At 42.8% G+C, this 18,928-nt stretch overlaps 1 protein-coding gene across 5 annotated transcripts in view; it reads right to left on the bottom strand.

Annotated features, from left to right (window-relative positions):
* PHACTR4 (phosphatase and actin regulator 4) overlaps window positions 1–18,928 on the bottom strand; it is a 90,607-nt gene that overhangs the window by 66,310 nt on the left and 5,369 nt on the right. For all 5 annotated transcript variants that reach the window (XM_039334281.1, XM_039334277.1, XM_039334282.1 and 2 more), the window contains one exon: window positions 3,238–3,295. In XM_039334281.1, the coding sequence (XP_039190215.1) occupies window positions 3,238–3,265 (28 nt within the window). In that variant the 5' untranslated portion in view covers window positions 3,266–3,295. The remainder of the gene's footprint in view (window positions 1–3,237; window positions 3,296–18,928) is intronic.

Below are 18,928 nucleotides of genomic sequence, written 5' to 3'. Positions count from 1 at the left end.
GCCCTGGCAAAGAAAGAGGATGAAGTCGCGGCCTTTATCGCCCATGCCGAAGCCTGGTGCGCCCGGCGGAGAGAGAATTCAAACTTTTTGTCCTCCGCTTTCAGGGCCTCAGCCATATCCCCTAGAATAGCAGATGTGGAAAACAGAGGAGTATCAACTGAAGGTACCTCCAAGAGGGAAGCAAAAGAAGAAGAAACATTGAATAGTTTCTTCTCAGTACTATTAGGAGAAGGCAGAATGGCCATGGATGACCACTGTTTCTCCACTGTAGTGCGGAAAACCTGTGGACAAGGAATCTGTTTGTCCTCCACCACCTGTTCTACGAACAAAGGGTTAGATTCCTGACTGGTGGAGATAGAAGGTTTCTCCTCCTGTACCAAAGAGAGGTTGACATGGTAACGACCTTTAACAGTAAAGACCTGAAAAGAGATGGGTCAAATAGCACCGAAGTTGGCTCCTGTTCAGGCGCTGCCTCCTCATCCTCTGACATGAGCATGTCAGCTATCTCCAGGTCAATAGACTCCTCCTCCCCTAGCTGGGAAGAAGTCTCGGAAACACCTGAACCAGGGACTGTGGTATGTCCCGCATGAGAAGGAGGTATAGAAGGAGGTGGTGGTGGTTGAAAAGGTCGTTGTTCCCTAGAAGACATGAATTGCATAAATGCATTGTGCATGAAGGACTGAAACTCAGCTGACCACATATCCCCTTGTTCCATATAACTAGCACCAGCCTCAGCTGGAATAAACGTGGATGATGATGAGGAGCGAGGAGGACCAGCCTGCACAGTTTCCCCCTGAGGAGACCAAGCCCTTGGAACGTCATGAGAAGGTACAAATGAGGCTCAGATGTAGGAGTGTCCAATGGAACGGGGGGAACCACTTCAGCTTCACTGGACTTGAGCCTTTGGGCTTTGGAGATTTCCTTTTCCAATGCCAAATGTCTCCTCGAGGCTTCTCGCTCGGCTGACTTTGAGGGCTCTTTGGTAGAAATGTGTTTTATTTTGGCCTTTTTCTTTCCCCCCTGTGTCCAAATCAGTAGATCTGCGCTTTGTTTGTGCAGGAGGAATACCAGAGCCCTGTGATACCTGGGGCGAGGAACTGTCTGCCATTGCAGTCTAGATAATCCGAGTAGGAGATATCCAGAAGTGGGGGGAACCCAAACATGCAGATCTAGTTGACAGAGATAGAAAACCGATCCTCGCTCTGTACAACAGCAATGGCAAAGGACAGCCAGACAGCTCCCTAGAGCTGCCTGTCCAGGCCTGTGACAAATGCCACACACTAATTGTAACAGATGGAGTTAAATAATTCCCCTTCGCTCAACTCACCCCAGAAAACGAGGCTATGTGATAGAACACAATGAGTAGTTAGGATAATAACACAGAGAATACGGATCAGGAATCAGCTCTGCGAGTCTGATGACACGCTGAAACTTCCCCCCAGTGAAAGGACTGACAAGGCAGACCAGTGGTAATAAAAAGCGGGCCTCAGTACACTTGCGAGGAACACAAGGTCCCTCAAAATGGCTTCCGTGCTCAGAGACACATTCAAAATGGCGGCTGCCTAAAATACACTCTCCAAAATGGTGGCCGTTGTTGATGACCCACTCAATATGGCGACCGCCAGCAGAGCACACGGTTAAAATGGCGACTGCGACCGTTTAGTGCCTCTCAAGAAGGGCGATCCCGCCAAAGAGGGGAATAGAAGGGAATTGAAACCCCCTGCCAAAAACAGACTTTAAAACGGCCAATATAATTAAAGCAATTTTCCCCAGAAAGCACTTGCTATTAGGCGCGCTACCTCCGCTGCGATGCCAGTTCTGAAACTGCAAGAAGCCTCGTGCCGACAAAGCCGAGAGGGAAGCCTCTGAATTTGCTGAGTCTCCAAGACTCCAATCGCCGAAAGCTAGCTGGTCGGCAGGTCCGCTACACCGCTGATTTGCAGATTAGGAGACGAAAGCCCCTTCTGAGAGAACGCCCTGCAGCCTTTTCCACAGGAGCCTGTTGGGCTTGAGGCCAGAAGGCCTGATTCAAATTTCAATGTTCAATTTTTTTCAAATTTAGTTCCAAATAAAAGACAACCCAATTCAAATACAGCCTAATAAATTTAAAGTCAATTAGATACAAATAGAATTCAATTAGAAACTAATTAACCTAGCCTAGCTAAGAAGCCAAAAAAACTGCGCCCTACTGAGCCTGAGACTAAGTCAAAACTGGGAAGACACACCCAGAGGGAGGCATGGCCAAAGTTCTGACCTAGTCTCTTCTGAGCAGGAAGGCTGAAATTACCCATCCGGTGGATTCTACACTCATCATGCTGGAGAATACAAGCTTTCACTCCTATCAACTGACTTCCAAGCACAAAGTAGATACCGTACTGTAGTCCAGTGGTGGGTTTTATGAACTTACTCCAGTATTTGTAGAGGTTTTTGAAATTGTGTATTGCATATTGTTGAAACCAAAGGAGAAAAGTTATTCCAGACTTTTCAAAGTCAAAATTTGAAAGCTCTAAAGCACAGGTGTCAAATTCACTGCATCACATAATGTGTCATGATGTGTCGCAACTTTTTTTGTATTGCTAGAGCTGAGGTGAGCGCGGCCTCTGTATGATGCAACTGGCCCGCAGGCCGGCACTTTGACGCCCCTACTCTAAAGCAATATATAGTAATTAATTTTCTCCTGACAACCATTACTAATATAGATTTGTGTATAGGGTCAGGCATTTGATTCATAGTATTTGATCAAACTTACTAAATTATGAAATATGTCTAAAACTTAAGCTTTCTTGGCACAAATAAATTTAATGATCAGCATCTTCTTCAATTAGGAAAAAGGTTAACTATTTTTGTGTAATAATACCTGGTTAATTTATAATTGTAATATGTTAAAAGCTAACATTTGTACACAGACACAAAGCATTGGACGTTTGTTTTTCTGAATCAATTATAAATTATAAAAAGCAAAACTAAAGAGAGTAATAAAATTAAGACAACAGCAACTTTCTTGCAAAGAATTCCTGTTTCAAAGCTATATCGCAACAACCCAATTCTTCAGGCACCACCAACAACACACCTCTATGAAGTATTTAATTGTAATAAAAATAACTACCCTATTCAAAATATAACACATTTGCACAGCACATTAAAACTCTCAAAACTCAGTTAAAAAGCCCCCACTTCAAAGATTAGGTAATCAATGAATCAGAAATAGTCAATCTGAACTCCCAGAAGAGCACCTACCAATGGTATCTTCCGTTTCCTGTGACATCGTGAGTTGTGTGGAGGAGCTGAGCCAGTCCTACAAAAGAAAAAGAAAAACAATCAGAAAAAACGTCCAATTATATTGAACATAAACTTGGTGAACATCCCAAACTGAGCACTTTATAAAAGGAAAGAACTCTAGTCACACATCATAAAGTTGCCAAGGTTGAGAAACCCTGGTCTAAATGATTCTTGTGGTCCCTTCCAATGCCACGAAACCGTGAAAGGGACATATTCTAGCACAGTGGTTCTCAACCTGTGGGTCGCGACCCCATTTGGGGTCGAACGAGCATTTCACAGGGGTCGCCAAACAACGCAGTCCGCCCTTTTTTCCTTCTTTTCCTTAGCTGTGCTACTCCCTTTTATTCTATTGGCTTTTGAAAGCCAATAGAATAGACTCTCTTGAATAGAGTCTAATTCTATTGGCTTTCAAAAGCCAATAGGAATTGTCCAGCTGTCTCTGCCCTGCTGAGCCCGCCAAAAGTCCCATTCTGCAAACGGTGCTGCAAGTTGTCTGCAGCGAAGGCGAGCTGTCTGGAAGTTTCCACCCCTCCCTGTTGAGCAACTACTAAAAATGTAAGTAAAAGAGGGCCAGGGGTGGGAGGTGGCAGGCCGGTGGGCACAGGGACGGTTGCTGACGCGCATGGGGCCCGGCGGGTGCCTTACCTCCCTTGGGCTGGACCAGTTGGTGGCCCAGCCAGTGGTCGGCCTGCTCCATCTCTGCCGCTTGCCAGCTACGGCCGGCGCAGGGGGCGGCACCACGCATGCGCAGCACTCCTGGGCAGGGAAAGTCCTCAACTTATGACCGTTTGAGTAGTCCTCGACTTACGACCGGTTGGGGGTCGCGGCATTAAAAAGGTTGAGAACCACTGTTCTAGCAGCTCATACTCTAAACCAGAAATACAAACCCATGAAACAGAAAAATAAAGTCACACTAAATATTCTTGCTGTGGTTTCATTATGATCCACATTCCAGTTCTGTTTCTACTCTTCTAAAGTAGAATTTCACTTCCTTTTTAAGAATGTTTACCCAGCTTCTACCTAGAGCAGGGGTAGGCAACCTTGGCTCTTTTATGACTTGTGGACTTCAACTCCTAGAATTCCTGAGCCAGCATGGCTCAGCTTGGAAACTCTCCCTTTCCCCTCAGCATGGCTGCCTAGGATCAGAGGAGGAGATATGTAAAATCCATGCACCGTGTAGACCAGGAGTAGGCAACCTTGGCTCTTTTATGAGAGCCGGCTCAAGAATTTTGGGAGTTGAAGTCCACGAGTCATAAAAAAACTAAGGTTGCCTACCCCTGACTCTAGAAGCTTTTTTATGCTTGGAAAATGAATCCCTTCAGGAACTCTTCCTACTGAGGAGAAAGCTGAGAGAAAGTAGAAAGTAGCTGTGAGAGGCTATCACAACAATTCCTCTCCAGAAATCATACTACAGGTAGACCTCGACTTACAAAAGTTCATTTAGTGACCTTCAAAAGTTACAAAGGCACTGTAAAAAGTGACTTATGACCGTTTTTCACACTTACGACCGTTGCAGCATCCCCATGGTCAAATGATGCTTGGCAACTGACTCATATTTAGTACGGCTGTAATGTCTTGGGGTCACGTGATCAACTTTTGCAACCTTCTGACAAGCAAAGTCAATGGGGAAGTCAGATTCACAACAACCAGTTTACTAATTTAACAGCTGCAATGATTCACTTTACAACGGTGGCAAGAAAAGTTGTAAAATGGAGCAAAACTCTAACAAATGTCTCACTTAGTAACATAAATTTTGTGCTCAATTGTGATCATAAATCGAGGACTACCTGTACTCTCCATCTCAAGTTTGCTAGCTGGATGATCCTAATGGACTAATGTTCTGGGGACAAATGAAATGAAAATGGAACTTTAAGGCAGGAGTGTCCAACCTTGGTCATTTTAACATCTGTGAACTTCAACTCCCAGAATTCCCCAGCCAACCATTTCCCATGCTAGCTGGAGAATTTTGGGAGTTGAAGTCCACACATCTTAAAATAGCTAAGAGTTGGGAAACACTGGTCTACAGTAAAACCATGCCAAAACCACTGCAGGTTACCACTTGTTCAGAATAAATGTGGCCTGAATCGGCCACATTCTTTTCAGCTTACGCTTCAGAAAGCTGACAGAATTGATTTGGATGTTATGTTGAAATTTAGCTTCCTGCATAATAATCTTCGCCAGAAAGTTTGACATACTTGCAGAAAGGCCAATTACCAATTTTCCTACATAACCGCAAAATTGGTACTTTGCTCGCTATGCACAATTGCCTAAGGAAGAACAGCAATCGAAGCAAGAAAACAGAACGGCTTTCCACAAGGGAGCTGGCCTTAAAATGCAGAAAATAGGAAATGTTTCAGGTGTTACTAATAAGGAAGTTCAGAGAAGTAGCCATAATAATTCCTTGCATATAAATAAAATCTTCTGCCATATTAAAGATAAAAGTTTTGATATTCTAATGCATATTTTAATGGATATTCCTTTCTGGGGCACTGGAAAGTTACCACATTCATTGTGCTAAGCAGGTCAGCAGTTGTGTTGTCCAGAAAATTCTAAAAGACAATCTAGAACATTCTTTCTCAACTTTATAATCAGACCAATATATGGTTTTGACAAAGGAGAACACTTGCAAGTCAGGGCTGAAATGAGGAGTCCTTGGTGCTCTCTGAGCTTAACTGTTTGTTTTGAAGATGTTTCCTTACCCAAACTAGATAACATCATCAGTGCTAGTAGGGAATGGTAAACCATTCAGCCAAAGGATCTCCAAGAACACCCCCACCAAATCCCATTCCTTATTAGAACAGAACAGAAGCTGGAAGAGACCTTGGAGGTCTTCTAGTCCAGCCCCCTGCTCAAGCAGGAGAACCAATACCGTCTCAGACAGGTGAATGTCTAGTCTCTACAGCTTCATGATCAAAATTCAGTAGTTTGGCAACTGGCATATATTTACAAGAATTTCAGAATCCAGGCTTCTGATCTTCCCAATCTGCTTCCGATAAGTCAAAATCAATGAAGGAAGCTGGATTCGCTTAATGACTGCATGATTGTCTTAAGAACTGCAATGGTTTGCTTAACAACCATGGCAAAAAATGTTATAAAATTAGGCACAATGTAACTGTCTTGCTTAGCAATGGAAATTCTGGTCCCAACTGTGGTCATACATTGAGGACTACCAGTACCTAAGCCAGTGTTTCTCAACCTTGGGAACTTTATAATGTGTAGACTTCAACTCCCAGAATTTCCCAGTCAGCATGCTGGCTGGAGAATTCTGGGACTTGAAGTCCAGGCATCATAAAGTTGTCAACATTGGGAAACACAGACCTCAGCATTCACAGCTGCAGTTCAAGGGACAATATGGACTCACTATAGGTTTACTGGAACACTTCCCACAATTTAGTCATTCAAAAGGTATTGACCCTAAAGGGAGAAACTATGTACAATGCCGCAAGAAAGAGAAACAGAGACTTTCGGACAGATTGTGAAATAGTATTAATCCAAATAAGTAACTCTGTTCCCAGCAAAAATCCAGACTATCAGTGATTATAAAAAAATATTAGAGATCCAAGCATGACAACAATCATGTTCAACATGACACCAAGTTACATATACCTGTTGATATCAGGGATATTTTATCCAAAGAGATACCTGATGGGATTTATCCTCCATCTCTTACCTTTTACAGGAATGTCTTTTAATTTGTGCAACCTCTTCAGTTTTTTGGGACAAAGGGGCCTCTTTACTTTTAAATTTTCAAATAGTCTACAATATTTACTCAAGTCTGTCGTAATGAAGTTACTTACACAAGGCACTCTAAACTTTTCACATGAAATTAAACTGGCCTTCTGCTAACAAGTCACAAACAGAAATGAGGCTGCTAAAAAAAAAAGATTTGGAACAGCATGTCAGAACTGTATAAATGTTAGTGTGACGCCTTTGCCATACAAATAGCTCTTGCATAAAGAAAGTGTTTAAATTCTAGACACTGCTACTATTCAAAACCATGCCAAATATGCCCTTGATGCCGTTCCACAGAGCTGTGTTTATTCACAGTATCTGGCACAAAAATCTTGCCAGGTACTGCTTGTGTATGCTTAAAATGATTAGGGTGTTCAAAGGACAGTTAATTCCCCAAATTGGCCATATGGCAAAACAGTTGCAGCTGGCTGTGCCCACACTAACTACAACCTATTCTTCTAGCAAAAGTGGATTTGTAAATCTGTTGTGCGGTTTAAAAAAAATGCCTAAGTCTTCTCAATCTAACAGTCAAAACACTGCACTCTAACAATCTGAAGTTTTATTCAAATTCTAGGGAATGTTTAAAATGTTTAAATGTATACTGTGCTTTCCAATATTCGTTCTTCCCAAGTATGGGGAGGGGAGGGAAATGGGCACTTGGACAATCACAACTTAGCTTATTAAAGCTGAAAACATGTGTTCCCAGTAGAGAGCACGCTGTTTCTGCCCTTGTTATGTGCTGGGAGACAAGCCAAGTCTTCAGTTACTTGAGTTTCCCAGTTCATTCAACTTGAGACTAGTTTGTGGCTTTTGAACAATTGTAGCTATAACACTGGATTTAAACCCTGAAATTGTTAACCATGGTTCCCTGGCTTGAATTAAAATGGAAAAATATGCTTACTTATTGGAATATGGGGAAAGAAGAAAGAGGGAAGAGGGAATGGAGGGGGGGATGGGAAGGGAAATTCTGGGCTCAGTTACAGTCATAAATCAAGGACTTATGTGATTCCCCCCCCTCCCCATCCATACATATCATTTCTGGACCCAATTCAAAATGCCAGTCCTGATTTTAAAATTTGAATCTGGCTGGAATCGGCACAGTTCAAGGATCACTTTTGTTTTATCCTAATGGTAGACTAACATCTAAAAAAAGCCTACATGGTAGTCTTGAAGATGCCCTCAAACTCAAGGGTTGAGGGGTCCTTGGTGCTCTCTGAGCTGGCTTGTTTTCCTGCAGATGTTTCATTACCCAAACTAGGTAACATTATCAGTGCTAGTAAGGAGAGCTATTTGCTGTCAGTTTATATTCTAGCGGCTTGTCTGTCTGGTGTTGGTGAGGATGGTCTTAGAGGTTGAGCTGTTGGCTTCTTTGGCAGTTCCTTGATTGGGGTATTGCTTACTTGATGGTTGGTCTGATGTTAACCTCGGAGTTAATCTATGCTGGTCTGGGTGCTGATTGCTGGTGAAGAGGTACTAGGGTCTTTTGTTCCTTTTTGGTCTGGGTGATAGTCTCTTTTGCATAATCTATAGATGTTGTTAATGTCTATGATTTGTCTGAGTCCTAGGCTTCTAGAAATTCCCTGGCGTTTTTGGACTTGGCTTGGTCCAGGATGGTCACATTTTTCCAACTAAACTATGGTTAAATCTGTCTATATGTGGTGAAATTAAAGAATTTATCAACTCTCCTGACTGCTATTTGGGGTTCATGGATGCATTTTGCCAGTCTTCTGCCTGTTTGTCCTACATTGTGGTTGTTGCAGTCCTTATTTTGTATGTTGTAGATAATTCCTGTTTTTTCTTCTGGGGCTGTTGGGTCTTTTGGTCTGCTCAGGATGTTTTGAAGGCTTGAAGGCTTTAGCTGGCTTGTGTGCTATGCTGAAAACACAAGGGTTTTTTGTTTGCTTCGTCACCAGCGTAACACACAACTACTTCTGTTGAAAACTTAACAGTATAAAGCAGAACTCACTTAGCTTCAAAACAGTGTATACTGTATATATCAGCACTTTCAGAGGAAAACCATTTAGAGCAGAAAACAAAACATTAACTGCCTGCACCAGCTGCCTACTTACGAAGTCATCAGAATTAGATACAAAACACAGTTTCCTAACCAGGTTTCAGCGAACTGTGGACCCCACCCTTTTAGTAAAGTTTCTGCAATCGGTTTATGATATTCTTTGAATGATTCAGCAGCTATAACAAAGTGGTTCCTGAATAGGCAGCCGCTCCGAAGAAGCCAGTGCTAGAACAGTATTTCAGTCTTTCTCAAATTAATATCAGTGCTGTGCCTTATTGAACTTGCAACTCATGGGAGATCAAACATAAAACACCACTGAATGTCAGTTGTCACTGTGAAGGTGAGACACTGCCTTTATGTCCAATGAGGAGTTTCCTATAAAGAAGGGTGAAGATTTTATAATAATAATAAAGTTGGAAGGGACCTTGGAGGTCATCTAGTCCAACCCCTGCTTAGGCAGGAAACCCTATACAATTTCAGACAAATGGCTGTCCAATCTCTTCTTAAAAACTTCCAGTGTTGGAGCATTCACAGCTTCTGGAGGCAGGTTGTTCCATTGATTAATTGTTCTAACTGTCAGGAAGTTTCTTTTTATTGTTGAGTGTTTTCAACACACTAGTCCTGCCTTAGTCAGCTGGGCAACTTTCGGCCAGTCCCTCTCTCTCAGCTCAATCTACCTCACAGGGTTGTTGTTGTGGGGAAAATAAGAAAAGGGGCGTTGTCTTACCTGAATGCCTTTTCTCAGCATGAAGATGTAGCATCCACCGGTGGGTAATCTCAGCCTTCCTGCTCAGATGAGACTGAGTCAGAACTTTAGCCATGCCTCCCTTGGGCGGTGCCTTCCCCAGTTTTGACGAGGCAAAGCATCCATGACGAAGTCTGACACAATGGCTCCTCCTGTAATTACACCTGCCTAGACTGCGGGTGTGGATGCTACATCATCATGCTGAGAAAAGGCGTTCAGGTAAGACAACGCCCCTTCTCCAGCATGATGAATGTAGCATCCACCGGTGGGACATACCAAAGCCATCCATGTCCCTACAGGGAGGGAAAGTCTAGGCATGTGTCCCTTGTGAGGAAACTACCTGCTGCAAAACCCTTCTACCAAATGAGGCCTCCGCCGCAGCAAACCTATCAAGTTTGTAATGCCTTATAAACGAAGAGGTTGCTGCCCTACAGATCTCCTCAACAGAAGCCTGGGTAGACCAGGCCGCCGATGTGGCCACACTGCGTGTAGAATGAGCGGTGACGTTTGTAGGCACAGGGAGAGACTGGGATCTATAGGCGTGAGCAATGCAAGCCCTGATCCATCTTCCAATGGTTGAAGACGTTACCTTCTTACCCATGGAAGAGGGCTGGAAAGACACAAACAGGGCCTCCGACTTGTGAAAAGCTGCAGTGCGCTTAACATAGTGGTGCAGAGCCCTGCGCACATCTAACTTGTGCCACAGCCTCTCCAAGCGATGTGACGGGTTGGGACAAAAGTCTGGAAGAATCAAATCCTGAGACCTATGGAACCAGGTATTGACTTTCGGAATGAAAGAAGGGTCCAATCTAAGGACCACTCTGTCATCCAGAAAAATACACAGGTCGCTTCTTACCGAGAGAGCGGCCAGTTCCGAAATACGTCTTGCCGATGTGATGGCTACCAGAAAGGCAACCTTCAGAGAAAGGAAGTGAAGTGAGCAAGACCGGATGGGTTTGAACGGTGACATCATGAGGGCCTGTAACATCGTAGGTAAGTCCCATGAGAGATAGCGATGCACCGCAGGAGGCTTAATGTTAACCACCCCTTTTAGAAAGGCGGCAACCGCAGGGTGCTACGATAATGGGACTAGATTGTCACACGTGAGTTGACAAGGCCGCAACCTGTCTGCGGATGGTACTATGTGATAGACCCTTATTCAGGCCCTCCAAAAGGTAGTCTAAAATGTCAGGAATAGTGACTTCCAACGGTCTAAGATTATGTGTATTACACTACGTGCAGAAATTCTTCCACATGGCATCATAGATCCTATTGGTCGAGGGCCGCTTTGTGGCTTGGATCATGGAGATCACCCCAGACGAATAGCACTGCCTGGCTAAACTCTCCCGCTCAAGTGCCAAGCGGCTACTTGAAGCCACTGGGGCTCTGGGTGTTGAAGTCTCCCTTGACTAAGAGAGACGCGGCCCGGTGGAATCTTCCACGGCGGGGAGAGAGACAAGTCCACGAGGTCGGCAAACCACAATCACCTTGGCCAGTGTGGGACAACTAAGATAACTTCCGCCTGTTCCTGGAGAAGCTTGCGGATGGTCGCTGGAATTAGGGGAAGTAGAGGAAAGGCATAAAGGAACCCTTTGGGCCAATTGCTGCGGAGAGCATCCATTCCCTCTGCCCCCGGTGAGGGAAATCTTGTGAAGTACCTGGGGAGTTGGGAGTTTGTTGGGGAGGCGAACAGATCCACTTGTGGTCGTCTGAATCTGACCGAGATTTCCCTGAACTGGGCTGGGTCCAGGCACCATTCCGAGTGGTCGACCGTGACCCTGCTCAGTGAGTTGGCTTGACGATTCACTTCCCCAGATATGTGCTCCGCACTGATAGATTCCAGGTTGGACTCTGCCATAGCCCCAGGTCCAGGGCCTCCGACATGAGAGCCCACGACCAAGTCCCCCCTTGCCTGTTGATATGGGCCTTGGCTGCTACGTTGTCTGTCAAAATAAGAACGTGTTTTCCCGCCACAAGGGTGGCAAATTGACGGAGTGCCAGATGGATTGCTCTGAGTTCCAGCCAATTTATGTTGTGCAATAAATCTGACTGGGACCATTGACCCTGTGCCATGTGAGTCTGTAGGTGAGCACCCCAGCCGAACAGGCTGACATCCGTAGTCAAGGTGAGCCAGGGAGGCTCCTTGAATAGGGATCCCCTGTTCATTGCTGACAACATCCACCACAGAAGAGACAACAGTGTGTGATGTGGAACCCTCACCTTCCTTGTGGAAGCACTCATGTTCCGCTTCTGGAAGGGAAGAAGGAACCACTGGAGGGCCCTGGAATGTAGTCTGGCCCACAGAACGATCCCAGATAGGAAACCATCTTTCCCAACAGCTGAGACAGCTGGACCAGTGGAACCACCTTCTCTCTCCGTATCCTGTGGACAAGTGACCTTATACTGTCCTTGCACTACTGTGAGAGGTAAACCTTGCAAAGGTTTGAGTCTATAATCGCCCCTAGGTGAAGGAGGCGAGTTGAAGGTGTTGTGTGACTCTTCTTGAAATTCACGGAAAATCCATGTTCCTGAAGAGTATTGATTGTTAGTTGTAGGACTGATTGGACGGAACGGAAAGAACTGGATTGGATAATTATATTGTCCAGATAACATTGTACACGCACTGGAATTAATCTGAGACGGGCTGCCAAAACTGCCAATATCTTTGTGAACACCCGAGGAGCTGATGAAAGCCCAAAGGGTAGAGCCCTGTACTGATAATGCCGGTGCGCATAACAAAACCGGAGGAATCTGCGGTGTTGTGGGAGGATAGGGGCGTGGAGGTACGCCTCTGTCAGGTCTACAGAAGATAGGAAATCCCCTTTCCTGATACTGGCCAGAATGAATTTGCATCTTGAACCTCCTGTAGGTTAGGAAGTAATTGAGCCCCTTTAAATCCAATATGGCTCTCCAACCCTCCGAGGCCTTGGGGACCACGAACAGAATGGAGTAAAACCCCCGTTCCCTCTGTTCCCACAGTACTGGTTCTATGACTTCTATTTCTAACAGATGGGATATGGCCGTGGATACTAACTCGGCCTTGTTTGTGTTTCTTAAAGTGGAACACTGAATAAAGCGGTCTGGAGGGGTGGTTATAAATTCTAGAGTGAGACCGTATCTTATGGTCTCCCTTACCCAAGAGTCGCTGGTGGTAAACTCCCAAGTGTCGCTGAACAGTGCTAAGCGACTGCCTACGGGAGGATCCGCCTTGGCGTCACTTGGACTGCATGTAAGGGCGACTCCTGGACCCCCAAAAGCGACGCTTAGATTGGAATTGACCTTTGGTTCCTGGATTTTGGCGGTCCTGTTGTCAATCCTGTCTGGGGGAGAAGGATCGGGAACCTCTGGTCCAATCCCAGGACTGCCCAGCCCGAAAGGGCTGCCTCCACTCCCAGGAACCTCTGGCACGAAAGGCCTGTCTGCGAATATCTGATCCTAAATTGTATGCTACTACCACAAATCTAATAAATCTCTTTTTAACTAGCCTAACTGAGGAGCCAAACAAAGTTGCGTCCTACTGAGCCAAGACTAAGTCAAAAACTGGGGAAGGCACCACCCAAGGGAGGCGTAGCTAAAGTTCTGACTTAGTCTCATTTGAGCAGGAAGGCTGAGATTACCCACCGGTGGATGCTACATTCATCATGCTGGAGAAAGAAGGTGTATTAGGGTTGTTCAACACCTTGAGTTATTCATAAAAGCAATGAAGGCAGGATAAAAATAAGCAAATGAATAAATAAACTACAACCTTCGACGGTACTGGGCTTTGTTTTGCTGTTCTGTTTTTTTTTAATTACAGCATTAAAATGCAGCAATAAGAATGCCAAGATATCAGATGTTGGCTCTTCTCAGAGGAAAGGAGAATGCTGAATTACAGAAGGCAAGGTGTAGACTACAAATTTAATAATAGTACAAGAGCCCATTTAAAATGAGGCGGACAGAGCAGAGGTCTCCTTTAACTCAAGATAAAATATTCATTTTATCAGCCTTCATTTTTATCCTGTCACTGTACAGTAGTACTAAATAGCTCAGAATGAAAAATGCATCCATTAAACCAGATTCAGTGTTGCGGTGATCATATTCCTCCTAGGAAATGCATTTTGTGCTTGCATGAGTTTGCTGGTTTGCATCTCTTAATTTACAGGTAGTCCTCAACTTACAACAGTTCATTTAGTGACTGTTCAAAGTTACAACGGCACAGAAAAAAGTGATGTACGACCGTTTTTCACATTACAACCGTTGCAGCATCCCCAGGATCATGTGATCAAAATTCACACACTTGGCAACAGGATTCATATTTATGACCGTTGCTGTGTCCCACAGTCATGTGGTCACCTTTTGCAACCTTCTGACAAGCAAAGTCAAGTTAAGATTTACTTAACAATTGGGTTACTAACTTAACCATTGCAGTGATTCACTTAACATCTGTGGCAAGAAAGGTCATAAAATGGGGCAGAACTCATTTAATAAATGTCTCACTTAACAACATAAATTTTGGGCTCAATTGTGGTCATAAATCAAGAACTGCCTGTACTAGAAATACATTTCACATATAGGTGCAATTTTCTATCTGCCACAAACCATCAAGTGTTAGGTGCAACGTCATTATCTAACTCATGATTGGAGAACCTCAAATGGAAACAACCTACATACACAACTCTCATTTACTGCATCAAGATGGCGTCCATATATCTCCAAGCCGTCAGCAATGACTTAGTGCATCTTTCAAGGGCTTTAGGAAGGCAATATGATGCTTGGAATTGGGTAGTTTCTGTATGTAAAACATCTACTTCAAAGAACATATTGACATTGGGGGCTAGACTTAAAAGTAGAGAATCTGTGTTTTCCTTTTTATTTCTCTTCTGAATTTCTGTTCCTCGAATGTTGTTTCTGTCATACTTTCAAGGCCGACTCTGCATTCTAAAGGCTAGAAATGTAACTTCTGTTTTTCAAAGAGCTCTTATATTTAGTGGGCTAGTCTCCAAAGGTATCTTTGCCATTTGTTCAAATAATTTGGTACATTAAACAAAATGTCTGCAAGCTGGAGAGAAAGAAGAGAAACATTTGTTCAGTTTCCCACAGCCTTGTCCATCTAAGCAATTAGGATAAGCCATTTCAATGACTTCTTACAACACATTAAATCCTAAAGCCACGTTAGCAAAACACAATTGTAATGGTTCATTAAAAAAAAAATAGGCTATGCTCCAAAAAATAAAGCACACTGTAACTTAACAAAGGTTGGGTTCCTAATCACAAACTGCACGGCCCTAGTTTAGCTTAGCCAGGTACACTTTGCAAACCCAGACTTTATATTCAAGTGTTTAACTACTTTCATCACAAATAACATACCATGTGGCCTGCTTCCAAGTCAGAGAGATGAGGAGACCTGATCCCTGCTTTGCAGCCTGGCACATCAATGGCAACAAAGCCAACAATCAAAAATGATTATTTCACAGTCATTAACGCTGTCAAAACAGAACAAATCCTTTAAAAAGAAGAAGATGTGCAAAGGTTTTATTTTTTAATCTGCAATTCAAGTTGCTAAATGAGGCTTCTTCACTACACAAGGGTGATCTGTTAGAGATCCTGACTTCAAACAACCTCTTATAACATATGCATTTGTTTCAGACTAGGAATATATATAAATTTGAGAAATAAATAAATATCAAAATAGCTCATTTCAAGATAGCCAGAACATAAGGAATAATTTTGCCTGAAACAATTATGTTTTGTTCCAATCTTAGCTCAGAACTTCTGAAATGGCCAATGTGAGATCAAAACATGTTGCATGCCCTTTCCTTTCAATCACAGGAAATCCTCAATTTGTGACCACATTTGAGCCCAAAATTGCTAAGCAAGGTTGTTAAATGAATTTTGCCCCATTTTATGACTCTTCCTGCCACAGTTGTTAAGTGAATCACTGCTGTTATTAAGTGAGTAACATGGTTGTTAAATGTATCTGATTCCCCCACTGATTTTACCTGTCAGAAGGCTGCAAAGGTGATCACATGACCCCAGGACCCTGAAACTGTCATAAATATGAGTCAGTTGCCAAGCATCTGAATTTTGATCAAATGAGGCTGCAGTGGTCAAGGAGGAGGAGGAGGAGGAGGAGGAAAGAATATGGGGTATATTCGCTACCTTATTTATAAAAATAATAAAGGTGGAATCAAAATTAAAATAAATCATTACAAACCCCAGGTTTGACCGGAATCCTTTCTTTAAGAAGCTGCATTGTTATCACTAGTCCACAGACATCAAGAAACAGATGAAAGAGATGTCTGAGCACTAGTCCTTTGTAATTATTTCCAACCAGAAATAATAATGCAAATAGATAGCTAGAATGGTTTCCTAACAATTGCGCTCAGGCTGGGAATGTAATTTTCTCCCATTTGATTAATTTTTATCCCAAGCTCCTCCAATCTACAGCCAGGCTCAAACTGTATGAACTCCAGACATGTTACAATTAAGGTTAACAATGAACATTAGTATTTCAAGTTTGCAATTTTGCACTAGCCACATCTAATTTCAGCAGCAAATTAACACAAGAATCACAATTTAGCCAAAAAGAGGAGATAGAGAGAGGATCAGAGGAGGTAACAGTCAGCTTTTTTCTATCTTCAGAATTCTCATTATCACCTTAGGCTGGGTTCATACAGCATCCTTAACCTTGTTCAGTTAACATTGGCATTTGGACAACATGCTAAGTGTACTTAATTTTTTTTGTGTGGATCCACCATTTGTCTGGGATATGATTCAATGTTTTATGTGAATCCAAAAAATGGGTTAACGTATCTGAGCTTTAAAGGGTTTGATTAATACTTGCTGAAAAATCACCAAATAAACTAAGATACATTGAACTGTTTTAAAAATCCCTGAAGAAGGAAAATGTGAAACCACTTTTTAAGTCTTGCCATATAAACTGAAACTACAGGAAGTGTCCATGAAACCACCAACCTTGATCCAAAAGAGATTTTATGTAAAGATTAACAATGAATATAAGCTACGGGTAAAATCAGAAATAATATCCCAGAAGCAGGAAGCAATAACAAGCTATTTTTGTATAACTGCCAAGAAAACTAGGCGGACATGCCCATGAAGTCATCAGGAGTTGGGCTTCAGCCAAAAGAGTCTTGACTTGACTACAGTTTTAACTAAAGGTGTTGTGAAGCCTGTCCATGTTTGGATAGGAGCAGGGATGGCTGATTCACTGAATTCTTTCCATGACTTACTAAATTTTTCTTACCCTCAAACTGCTGGTCACTTGGGAGGGTACCATGCCAACACAGTCAGCAAGGCAAACAAATCGGCAACCGGACCAGGCAGTAGCAAATTTTATTGGCATAAAGGTTTGTAATTTGATTTGGTCTTGTCTGCACTAATTCCTTATTCTATATTTTATTTATGAAATGTATACAGTGCCTTGGGTCTCGGGTGACAGTGTGTCTCTGTGCATAAGGGTTTGCAAACATTAGCAAATCAGCCAACATGTTCGATTTCTTTCATAGCTAACTTCCACTGCCTTGCCTCCTCTTTCAAGAATTAATGCATAATCATGCAAGAGCTTGACAACAGCTCAGTTTTAATTATGCAACTCAAATTCTACTTTGTAATTTGCATACCACTGACAAAAGTGCATTCTTGACATCGCATAAGAAAAGTCATGCAACAACATCATACCCACTGAATTGCATGAATAAACTAATGAAAGTCCATAGTGGCCACTCCCTTCAGCAGCATCTGTAACTGATACAAGCCAAGGCTATCAACACACAGCTGTCTCAAGAACTCCTTTTTAAAAACACTTTTAGTAGTAACGGCAGGACCACAATTAGCCTAGGCAGCTTGAGGCCATTTTCCCACAAAAAGCAGAGCAAAGTTACATCAGGGGAATTGTGGGAAATTAGAATGATAATTCCAATCTTTCCTACCCAAGACAGAGAATGAAAGTTGTCCAGATGCAATCTGGCAATAACAGATCTGCTATAAATAAACCTGTTTGTTTACTTGTTTGCTTTCTTATAACCAGAGTCAAGTGATGTATGTATATATTGCTCCCTCCTAGTTTTCCAACAGAGCCAGTTTGGTGTAGTAGTTAAGGCACCCCAGGCTAGAAACTGGAAGACTGTAAATTCTAATAATTCTATTCCTCTCTCAGCTCTAGGAAAAAAGGTAAAACCAGTTCCAGGCAGTTGCAAGGAGTCAACACTTACTGGAAGGCACAAATTAAAGGATTTGTGAGATAGGGTGAACAGAAAAAGGGGAAGAAAAAGGGAGAGAGAGGGAGAGAGGAAGGAAGGAAGGAAGGAAGGAAGGAAGGAAGGAAGGAAGGAAGGAAGGAAGGAAGGAAGGAAGGAAGGAAGGAAGGAAGTGATCCAAAGTTACTCAATGCGTATCTATGGCTACATGTTGACTAGAACACGGGTCTACCTGCTTCTAGTCCAATGCTTTAACCAACCTTAGCCAAAACTACACTATACTGAGTCTCTTTTTCCTTTTCATCATTAGTCCTTAAACAAGAAGACAGGATCAAGGAAAAGCTGCACTCTGGGAAGGATGTCTGGGAGGAGTCAGATGATGTCAGATATGCTCATGTGTATATGTATGTGCACTTCAAAATTGCATCTCTTCTTTAAATTCATTCCTGATTTCTCTTATTTACATTTGCATTTTACACTGATATCACAAAGAGAGCTGCATTTTATATTCTAATTCCTGCACTTCCTCTTCAGCACCCATCTATTTTCTGCATAGTCCCACCAACATTGTTGCACAGTTCTTAACCACATATAAATGGTGCATCACAATTTACAATACTTGGTGCATCTGATCTCACTGTGTTTTATATCCCTGCATAACAGATCGACTGGCACTTAGCTTTTATGTATCTTAACATTATAATATTATTTTCCTAATACAACCTAAGCACACATAGTCAGCAAGCATATCTTAGCAGAAGAGCACACCCTCTGCATTAGTAATGGAGTATTTATAATCTTAACAAAGCTCCTCCCCCCCCAACCCATTCTTGTGGCTATTAAATACCACAAAAATCCAGGAGCAAAATGCTATTTTTCAGCAGCACAATATTTGGCTTTTGGAGAGAGAGGACAAGTCAAGAGAGATCAAGGTTCAACTTTACTCTTAGCTACAGAAGTTCC

The sequence above is a fragment of the Crotalus tigris genome, unplaced genomic scaffold, assembly GCF_016545835.1.
Source record: "Crotalus tigris isolate CLP2741 ecotype Arizona unplaced genomic scaffold, ASM1654583v1 scf7180000017628.32516253702:7417878, whole genome shotgun sequence".
Classification (NCBI taxonomy): Eukaryota; Metazoa; Chordata; class Lepidosauria; order Squamata; family Viperidae; genus Crotalus; species Crotalus tigris.
The sequence above is the reverse complement of the archived record's forward strand: the minus strand, read 5'-3'. Positions and strand labels throughout refer to the sequence as shown.